Below are 11,638 nucleotides of genomic sequence, written 5' to 3'. Positions count from 1 at the left end.
TGTGTGTGTGTGTGTGTTTGTGTGTGTGTGTGTGTGTGTGTGTGTGTGTGTGTGTGTGTGTGAGTGTGTGTGTGTGTGTGTGTGTGTGTGTGCAGGTATCACTCACCTGTGATGAGGCGTCTTCAGGAGCGTCCGTGTCGCTGTACAGTGCGCCACCTGCAGGTGAACATCACACACATTCTGATCAAACTGCACCAGCTATACTATTGGAAGCATTTCTAATATTGTGATTTACCACGGTAAGAACTGCTGCTAGGCACAACAGCTCCCTGAAGTGTGGTAAAATCACTGTAGGACACATTAAACAGCAGCGGTGCTGTGACGTCAGACAGCGGCTCTATGGGGCCCTTCAGCACGACTCAGAGATCTCACACCGCAAAGATAGCGGTTGACTGATTAATCTGCAAGGCCAACATTTGCGGCATCGGCTGATAAGTTTTTCCATTTGGTCCATAAGTGTTGTGAGCAGGACTTTTATTTTGACAGCACTGAATTAGACTTGTGCCGGTATTCGGTAATGCGATATATCACGGTAATGAATATGCACGATATTGTTATCTTGGGCACTTCTAAATACCGTGAATAATTATATATTACAAATTATTCAGAATTTTGAATTCTTTTGCACTTTAATCTGTGTAAAACTTTTAACTTTGTACATTTTTCTGTATTGCTTTATTGCATTTAAATGTTCAGTTATTTTTGTTATAAGAAAAATGTTATTAAACCTGTTATACTGTGTTATGACAGCACTTTTTAAAACTAAATTTCAATATCGTGATAATACCGTATACCGTGATAAAAGCATTAGCAATTAATCGCAACATGAAAATTTGATACCGGCATATCCCTACACTGAATGGAGCGCAGACACGCAGGAGATTCCCAGCCAGATTACTGATGAACTGCTGCTTAGCGTTTACTTCTCTTTAGTCACGTTTGTTCTTAACAAATTCCTCGATTGTGTAAAATACCATAATAGGATTACAGAATCAAGAAGTTCCTATCTGAAGTATAAATCTATTTTTTATCAAGTTCAAATGATTTTTCATATAACTTTTGTATAATTAAAATTATTTGAATAAATATTATGTAAACTCAATATAGATTTCACTGCTGTTATTTATCTTTAAATGAAATAGTGTGATATCATATAGTCTTATATGGGCCTCTCTGCTCCGTAAGACAGAGTTTCCCAAACAGAGGGTTTATGAGGGGATGAAAAGCTAACAATTATATTCACTTTAAAATTAAAATAAATGATTGGGGCTGCAGGATAATTGTGCCAGGTCTTAGTGTGATGATCAAATCAAAGGCTGTGATTGAATCAAACAGCTGTATAATCTGATGCGCTGTGTGTTTCAGAGTGAAGCGCAGCACTGTGTTCATCTGGGCAGTCGTGGATAGAGAGTCGGACTTGCAACCCAAAGGTCACGGGTTCGAGTCTCAGGTCTGGCAGGGATTGTTGGTGGGGGGAGTGAATGACCAGCGCTCTCTTCCACCCTCAATACCACGACTGAGGAGAGACCCTTGAGCAAGAACCAAACCCCCAACTGCTCCAGGTGTGTGTGTGAGTGTGTGTGAGCGTGTGTGTGTGTCTGTGAGTGAGTGTGAGTGTGTGTGTGTGTGTGGCTGTGCGTGTTATACGTGTGTGTGTTAGTTATACCTGTGTGTGTGTGTTATACGTGTCTGTGTGTGTGTGAGAGTGTGTGTGTCTGTGAGTGTGTGTGTGTGTGTGTCTGTGAGTGTGTTATATGTGTGTGTGAGAGTGTGTGTGTGTTTGTGTCTGTGAGTGTGTGTGTGAGTTGACGTGACGTGTCCAGCAGCGCTGTGTCCCGGTTGCCACAGTAACAGGCTCCTGAGAGCCGGCAGGCTGCAGTCTGGAGTCATGCAGCAGGAATACTGAAGAAGCTGCGCTCCGTTACACAACACACACTGGAAAATTCCACTTCAGCAAACGAGCATGACGTCATCAGGTGGAGCGTGTGAACCAAGCGCCGCTGAAACATGCGACTAAAGCAGCCGCGGTCAGAGCAGACTTTCACAAACGCCGTCATACGATCTCACGCTGATTTAAAAACATAAACTCAACATGGAACAAACAACAGAATCTGAATTGTGTTCAAAACTGGTGAATTTTACAACATTAACACTGTCATTTTCCAGTTTATTACTGCGAAGAATCAATCTGCATTGTATAAAGCACTGTAAAAAATGTGATTACAGCGTTTTATACAATACAGATTGTTTCAAAGCAAGTCATTATTCAGATCATTGATGATTCAGGAGGAAAACATGTTTGTTAAGGCCCAGGTATACTTCACTTTCCGTGCTTTGTCTCGCGCACAGCTTTTAAAGTATACTCAACTGCAGACGCGCTCGACACACGCACAGCACCACAGGATCAAGAAGCACCGCTTTAATGAATCTATCTGACACGGTGAGTGTGTCAATGTGTTTCTGACTACAGTCTGAATATCATGAATGAAAGCACTCGTGGTGTGGTTTTCAGAAATACAAACTCATCAAGAGTGACGTTAAATGAGACACTATATGGCACACATTGTGCATTTTGAAAACATTTCCATGAATGTGTTAGAGCTCCAGGCTGAGATGAGTCACACCGCCGCTGCTGCTGATTCAGTTCAGATTCAGAATGGAGCCGCTCACCTTGTGTGATGTCCTCCAGAGCTCGCCGGATCCCGCGGTCGAAGGCCCTGGCGTCTGCTGGGCTCTGGAAGGTCAGGCCCAACTTCATGCTGCCGATCCTCCAGTGGTGGAAGATGGGATTGACTTTATTATACACGAGATCCCTCCTGATGACGCAGTCCAGCAGCACCTGGAGCCAGAGCGAGGTCTCGTTACTCACACAGAGCACGGTTAATGAACCTCACGTGTGTCTGACGCTCATCAAAGCAGCTACATCTCACAGCATGAGCGGCGTGTGCTTTAACACTGTGTCAGGGTTATTACAGTTAACTGTAAAAAACGAACTAAAAATGTCATTACTTGAAATAAAACAAATGCTAGCTGAAATAAAATAAAATATAAAATAATTACTTTGTAACTAATATTTTTATTTAATAACTTAATTTCTCATAGTTGCCAAGGCAACATTTCATTTTTTCATTTCGTTTTAAGTACTAGAATAAAAATGAATAAAAATGACAAAGACATTAAAAATAGCCCAAACACAGAACTAAATGACCAAATCTTTAAAATAAATCAAATACTGTAAACAAAACTAAAAAAATCAAAGTAACACTTTATTTTGATAGTCCAGTTTAGACATTCTACTAACTATCAGTAACTTTGCAACTATATGTCAACTAGCAGTCATTAGAGTATTAGTAGACTGTCTGCTTAATATCTGCTATATTTATTTTGCTTTAATTTGATGATCAGACATTCAACAGACTATAAGTAACTTTGCAAGTACATGTCAACTTATTCTACTAACTTATTCTGTCAACCTATTCTATTATTCTACTAACGATAACATGTCAGCTAACTCTCATTAATTTGTAATTACATGTTAGTTGACATGTAGCTGCAAAAAGCCACTTACAGTTAGTAGAATGTCTGAAGTGAACGATCAAAATAAAGTATTAGCAAAACTAATTCAATATGTTAATAAAAATGATACTAAAATAACACTGTCAAGTTAAAGTCGTGATGCATTTCTGAGTGAAATCTAACAGGAAAACACAAGCATCTGTCGGCTGCTGTTTGAGCTGTGAAACGTGAGCGTGTGCTTCTGCTTCATTCTGAACTGGACTTCCGTCCGCCTGCACCGGTGTCACTGCGACCGGCTTATATCATTTTATATTAGCTTTACATTACTTATAAAGCCAGAGTTTTAGTTTCAATCGGCCTCAATAATCTCTCTGAATGATCTTCATTTTGGGGCTTTTCTCAGAAAAACTGCTGAATGCAGGAGCGGCGAACAAACACTTCCTGTGCAGGCGTGAGGTCATGATGATGATGTCACAGTACCGTTTTGTCTCTGAGCCGCTCTCCGTGGATGAGGAAATCCGCTCCGCTAGAGCCGTCGGCCTCGGTCCGGCTGACCTTGTGCACAGTGATGCAGCTGAGTCCACCGGAGCCCAGAGGAAGCCATCCACCGCTGGAGTCATCACGACCCATGACCACCGCTCTCACACGAGCGTAACTCTCCCTGCGGCACAGCAGCACAGCACACACGTGATCGTGAGGAGACACCAACAGTCCTGACACAGTCTCTCTCTCTCACACACACACACACACACACACGCACACTCACACCACACACACACACACTCACTCACACACACACACACACACGCACACACACACACACACACACATCACTCATTCTCACACATCTAAAATGATATTCCGGTGAATCTCACAAAAACACTTTATGTAGGGCAGATTTTGTCTATAATAACTGCAAGAAAAGTGCAGTTTATGTAAAACAATGATGGGTCACACTTAACTAGGTGGCCTTAACTAGTGTGTACTTAATCATTTGATACAATATACTTATGTGCATACATGTGGGTGCACTATAATTACATTTAAAGTACTTGCATTTAATGAACTTTTGTTGTTACTCTGCTAACTTTACTCCAATCATTACCCAGCCGTTACCCCACAGCCAAACTATAACCGAGCCCTACAGTAAATGTGGGAACTTTCCAGAACAACATGTAATTACACTGTAAATCTATAGTCCTGCAGGTGTTAGTACATAATAATTAATGACACTTAATATAAAATGTGACCAAATGATGTCAATAGTGTGCAGAGTGCACAATAAATATGATTTTACTCTTTGTTCAGATTCAATAGACAAGGGTAAAGCAACACAATCTATACATGAGAGATAAAGGAAGACATGTCTCTGAGACTCCTTTAACGTGCTGATTGACTGAAGATAAACTCAACTGAAGTGTGAAATCAGTTACTGACTGATGAACCAGACACAGGCTGAATTCAGAAGTCACACTACTGTTTTTATGTGTCAGTAACAGTGTGATGGAGTGTGTTCGTGTGCTGCTGATTCTTTCATTCATCAGACGTTCGTGACGAAACACCACAGATCACACGGCTCAACACGGAAACACACTCATGTTGTTCACATGACAGCAGCTGGTCTGAAACGCCTTCCATCTGATAATGATTTCATCAGGCCGGAAACAGCAGAGGTCAAAGGTCAGCGCAGGCGCAGCCTCTAGGTCATTCATTAAGCCCGGGAGGATTGGAGAAGGAAGCAGAGATGAATATTTCACAGACGAAAACGAATAAACAGCAAACTGCTTCTGTCCGGTCCTGTAAACGAGCCGCGCGACCTGACTGTCCTAATTAACGATTTCAGCAAACATATCATTTAAGAGAAGGCATAAACCTAAGTACACAGTTTGGTCACACTTTAGTTTAGGGGCCAATTCTCACTATATTAACTGTGACTTTTGCCTCAATAAACTCCTAATGTGCTGCTTAATAATAGTTAGTAAGGTAGTAGTTAAGTTTAGATATGGGGTTTAGGATTAAGGGATCTAGAATATGGTCATGCAAAATAAGGCATTAATATGTGCTTTATAAGTACTAATAAACAGCCAATATACTAGTAATATGTATGCTAATAAGCAATTAGTTAACAATGCTCTTCCATCTAAATGCCTTCTGTCATCTGATCACGAGACGGGTTTCTATCCAAAGTTGTGAATTTAACTTATGCGCAAAAGTGGAATATTTTAGTTTCCATCCGACGAGTCAAAGAGAACAAAATCGTCACTTCCTGATAAACTGGCACTAAATATCACTGAGAAAAGTAGGAGAAGCCACGGAATATAATGATTTTCATATATAATACATTACTTGCGCCTCAGAGCGAGCAGACGAAACACAATAAATGCACTCATTGCTTCCGGAGGTGGATGCTGCTGTTTGGGAACACAGTCGTGTAAGATAGTTCTGGGAGGCGATTCTACAGAAATACTTTGACGACAGAACAACCATAACAACATTTCAGATGCTGTGCAGTGAGATCAGTCCACTGGTTAGTCAGGTTATGCCGTCCCATAGCGCAGTCACATGACATTTTTGATGCGCATGGAGGAATTTATTCAGCAAATGCGTTTCCATCTCCCATTATTCGCATTAACCCTTTTTCGCACAAGTCAAAAACCACCTCAAGCAAGCGTAAACACTTTTTTGCGAATTAAGGGATTTTTTTATTTATTTGGCATTTACATCACTCGTTTCTGATGCGATACTTTAAAATGCGTAAAAACGCAGGGTGATGGAAACATAGCTACGGTGTGATAGACAGATGCATCATCAGGGCTCGTCTTCAGTATGCTCTCATTCACACCATCAACATCACACAGAGACGGACCACAGCACATTCAACACCACAATACTAGAGAATACTCTACAGATGATGATGTGTTCTTGAAACAAACGTACGAATTACATTAAATGGTTTGTTCACCTGAAAATGAAAATTCTGTCATCATTGACTCTACCTCATGTCGTTCCAAACCTGTATGAGTTTCTTTCTTCTGCGGAGCACAAAAGATGATCTTTCAAAGAATGTGGGTAACCAAACAGTTGATGGTACCCAATGACTTCTACAGAATGGAAAAAAAATACTATGGAAGTCAACGGCTACCAGCAACTGTATGGTTACCAACATTCTACGAAAGATCATCTTTTGTGCTCAACAGAAAGAAACAAACTCATACAGGTTTGGAACAAAATGAGGTAGAGTCAATGATGACAAGTTTCATTTTTGGGTGAACTATCCCTTTAATTCAGATGGACTGAACCAGCCCTAAATGTCATTGGTCAGCCCAGGCGCCGCCCTAAAAGAAAGAAGAGAAATACCACTTTAACGACTACATTTATTCAGAAATAAAATCTAGATGAGACTCTTTGAATATGTTATTTGCACTCTTTGAATGCATTATGATCGAAGCTCAATGAGTATCAACTAATCACCAACAAAACCCACATTTGTGCAAACATCTAGGAGAAGAAATCTTTGATCCTTATGTCCATAAGTTCATAAAGAATGGGGGCCTTATTATTGCATGTCATTATCCAATTAATATTCAACAAGAGCTGACACAATATCCAGTAAGGACGAGGATATTAGAGGGAAGTCGAATGATGCTCCACGCGAGACACCAGACATCACCAAACATGCTATTAAACAGTTCTTTATCTACCGTTTAATTTATTTATACAAAAGTATTTTTATAATAATTACAAATTAATAACTGAAAACAACTGTATGGTGTCAAGAAACAATTGTATGGTCTTAACTTCTTATCTACTAATAGCTCCAAACATTAGTAAGTCCTTAATAATAACATGAATGAAGCAATAAACAGAGTTCAGATGTTTTGTCTGTAATCAGACAGAACACACACGATACACACGACAGCGTTTGCATGCAGCGACATTAATATTCAACAAGAGCTGACACAATATCCAGTAAGGACGAGGATATTAGAGGGAAGTCGAATGATGCTCCACGCGAGACACCAGACATCACCAAACATGCTATTAAACAGTTCTTTATCTACCGTTTAATTTATTTATACAAAAGTATTTTTATAATAATTACAAATTAATAACTGAAAACAACTGTATGGTGTCAAGAAACAATTGTATGGTCTTAACTAATCACTATCTACTAATAGCTCCAAACATTAGTAAGTCCTTAATAATAACATGAATGAAGCAATAAACAGAGTTCAGATGTTTTGTCTGTAATCAGACAGAACACACACGATACACACGACAGCGTTTGCATGCAGCGACTGCTTTACTTCCAAATATATAAATGATGAGGGCATTTGGAAGGGAAAACACTGATACTGGCGAGACATAGAGAGAGAGAGAGAGAGAGAGAGAGATGCAGTGTGAATGAGGCTTTACCAGAGTTTAAAAGACATTAATGGTTTTCTAAACAGGCACTGAACAGGATTCCCATTAAACGGCCTTCCAGCCAATGAAATCGAGCCATTAGAGCGGCAGACCCCACTGTTCATTACACCAAACGCAGGCGGTGTACTGTAATCAAACTCTGGTGATAGTGAGCGATGCCGTCTACAGCACACACTCAGCTCCTGTCTGTCTCAATAAAACCATTTTATCTGTCAAAGTAGACCGACAGTGAAACTTCATTCTTCATTCGAGCAAATGACGTCACCTCATTTTGAGGGTTTTCTGCTGCTGATGTGCGAAAATTATCGATACAGATAAAAGACAGAAAGCGCTGCTTGTGTGAATCCTGGAAAATGGAAACCTGCTTCTTTGTAATGCAGTTTAACAGGTTTTGTGTGTGGAAGTAATGGTCAAATGACTGTTTTCAAGAGACGAAAGATATATAAAGACAGTGCACTCATTACTATGAATGGGAGAAAGGGCAGAACACAGCCCCGTTCACACCAGAAACGATAACGATAATGATAACTATATTAGTTTATTATAATCGTGCAGTTTTATCGACTGTCACTTTAAATGCTGGAGCTCTTTAAAGCAGGATGCATTCTGATCGGCTGTCAGTGTGTAAAAAAATCAACACAGTTAAAGTGATTCCAGCGATATTGTTCCTCTGTGTCGTTATGTTCATAGCTGTGGTGTGGACTCTGTTAATCTTTTCTATGTAGAACTACATATTTAAAACTATATCTTTATCATTATAGTTATTGTCCTTGGTGTGAATGGGCCTTAAGTCCCACCTTCTAAATGAAAGAGCCAATCGGTAAGTCAATGCGTCACTATGTTTGAAGTTTGGGTTGCCATATGAACAGTCGGTGAGACGCACGCTTAGAGCTGCACATGTGCATTAGCTGGACCAGTCTGAAACAAACGCTATTTGAGAATAAGAAACTACATTTACGGGACGGTTCATCTCAGATTTTGTTGCTGATTTTAAATACATGATTTGACTGTGAGTGTGGCAAGTAGTTTCTGAGATTTCAGGATTTCCCCGTTCAAACAGACTGGACTGGATGCTCGAAGGTGTTGCAAATATCGAGTGAACAGACTTTTCTTGAAAGGGAGTTTGCTGTGAAGCTCTCAGCTCATCCGGCAGATAAAGCATTTATATTGAGTGACCCGCTGACATCATGCTCAGTAATTACAGTTCTGAACATACAAATCCAACTGCTGCGTTCAACCGCTTCAGACACTCGACTTACAGGAGAAACCAAACCAGAGTCCAGCCAGTCCAACATTCAGAAGACAAACCACGCTTTTAGAAGATCTCCATCAGACCAGGATGACGTGAACCACAGACTGTCAAAACATCCAGACATATCTAGTCTCAGTGAAAGAAATTAACTTCAAACCAACAGTCACGTGTGAAGGGAACGGTGTTCACAGGACCTGGAGTGAAAGACGAGACACGGGGAGCCGGAGTGAGACGAGGAGGAGCAGGAGAAGCAGGATGAGTAGGGGAGCAGGAGGAGCAAGAGGAGGAGGAGTAGGAGGAGCAAGAGGAGGAGGAGTAGGGAGGCAGGGGGCAGTAGGAGCAGGAGTAGGGGGAGCAGGAGTAGAGTAAATAGGAGTAGGAGCAGGAGGAGCAAGAGGAGGAGGAGTAGGGGGCAGGGGGCAGGAGGAGCAGGAGTACGGGGAGCAGGAGTAGAGGAAATAGGCAGGAGGAGTAGGAGCAGCAGGAGCAGGAGAAGCAGGAGCAGGAGAAGCATGAGGAGGAATAGGAGGAGCAGGAGCAGGATGTGGCCTGAGCCGGAGCTCCTTCCGCTCCTCATGACACAATAACTGGACATGTGTTTGTGGACGAGCCGCTCTTTCCATTTGCATCAGAACGAGAGAAACTCCAGCCCAGTGTCCTGAACGAACCCAATAACTCATCCTAAACACAAAAACTATAAGAAACCAAACAGATCACGTGACATTTCTTCAGGTCCACACTTTGCAAAATGATTTAGGAACTCCAGAAAGAAATCAGCAGTGTGAGCATGATGTTTGTTCTCTAACGGGTCCTGTAGCATTCAACTGAACTCGGTGACCCACAGTTGCTACAGCAGAGCACTGCAAACACACGATCCACATCATCCTGTACAGAGCGATCATCGTGTTTTTGGGTGTAGAGACTATTCTGGACAGTCAATCACACTGAAACCTGCTCTCAGTCACAGGCTGTTGACCCTACACTAGTACAAACACAGACATGTACACAAAACTATCACAAATTCTTTCCACTCAACTCATTTATAAGATGCATTAACTGACGTAACAGCATGAACAGACCGACTAAAGGCTTTGATGGAGATTCTAGAATGCGATTTCCAAACGCTCTTTATATATAGAGCTCTCCATAAACGCCTGAACATCAACATGTGCTGTCAGCAATGAGACAAACAAAACCAATGTGCTTAAACGGAGCAAAACAATATAAAAACTGGTGGTTCTGCTATACCAATACAAAAAAAGAGATAAAATCAATCAAAAAAAATATTAAAATGAAAAATGCAACCAACTTTACAGTTTTCACCATACTTGAGATGGAATGACAACTTGGAGTATGTAACGTGCCCAAGACTTTTGCACAGAACTGTATATATGAAAATTAATATATCCCAAGGCAAATTTTTCATATAAAGGTTTTGTAAATTGTGAGGTCCCGGAACAAAGCGGGGTGACGGATCTGGCATGTGATTAGAGGAGGGAGAGGTAGCCTATCGGAGCATTTGTGCAATGGAGGACCAGCTTACGTGATTAACAGCGTGCATCTTCTTACGGTCATGAAAAAAACGTGAAAAGTCGTGAAATTTTAAAACAGCAATTTCCAGGCCTGGAAAAGTTTTGGAAAAGTCATGGAATTTTTTTCCTCAAATCTCTGTATAATAGAGTTATGTTTAATCAGCTTTCGAGTTAATAATGAGGGAAATTCCTGCAAACATTTATTCAATAGAGCATGTAGGTTAGATGAGTAAATAAATCCACACATACTATCAGATTAAATCAGTCATTTGAAAACAGCGTGAGTGATTCAGCTGTACCGCGTCTTCTCTCTCTTACTCTCAAAGCGGCTTCACAACAGCGCATCTCGTCTGCACTACTGCACGCTGCGATACAAGATTTTCGCTCGGGTTTCGGGACAGTCGACAGAATTCGAGTCATTGTTGCATTGTCAAAAAACTGTAACTGTAAATCTTTTTAAGTTTAAGCCATTCGATACTCGCGTGCTCCAAATGGGGTTTTCTGTTCGCTCACAGTCACGTCCAAACCGCGCGCATATAAAGCTGCCTCGCGAGTACCAAATTGAGTTATTTTTCACAACTTACACACAAAATTACATCAAAATGGCCGTCCTGGCGAGTATCCTCATAAGCACAGTCGGTTTTGTCTTAACTAAATGTAAACATGTGAGAAAAAACGCATGTGTATCAGTATTGGATCAGAGTAGAGGTCGACCGATTCATCGGTTTTGCCGATTAATCGGCACCGATAGTTGATTGGCAGAACTATCGGTTATCGGCAAAAATCAATGCCGATAGTTTTCCGGGTTGCGTCCGTTGCTGGAGTGGCCGAGAAGGGTCCGCTGCCATTATACAGTACGAGAGCGGCCTCTAGAGGCGGAAATCACTAACAGCACGTGTTGTTTGTTTTGACA

At 41.1% G+C, this 11,638-nt stretch overlaps 1 protein-coding gene across 1 annotated transcript in view; it reads right to left on the bottom strand.

Moving 5' to 3' along the window:
- spred1 (sprouty related EVH1 domain containing 1) overlaps positions 1–11,638 on the bottom strand; it is a 35,250-nt gene that overhangs the window by 13,239 nt on the left and 10,373 nt on the right. Inside the window, exons 2-4 of the mRNA XM_016564715.1 lie at positions 3,997–4,177; positions 2,671–2,839; positions 107–156 (exon numbers count right to left, since the gene is read on the bottom strand). Coding sequence (XP_016420201.1) covers positions 107–156; positions 2,671–2,839; positions 3,997–4,177 — 400 coding nt within the window. The remainder of the gene's footprint in view (positions 1–106; positions 157–2,670; positions 2,840–3,996; positions 4,178–11,638) is intronic.

The sequence above is a fragment of the Sinocyclocheilus rhinocerous genome, unplaced genomic scaffold, assembly GCF_001515625.1.
Source record: "Sinocyclocheilus rhinocerous isolate Xijiao unplaced genomic scaffold, SAMN03320098_v1.1 scaffold1071, whole genome shotgun sequence".
Classification (NCBI taxonomy): domain Eukaryota; kingdom Metazoa; phylum Chordata; class Actinopteri; order Cypriniformes; family Cyprinidae; genus Sinocyclocheilus; species Sinocyclocheilus rhinocerous.
The sequence above is the reverse complement of the archived record's forward strand: the minus strand, read 5'-3'. Positions and strand labels throughout refer to the sequence as shown.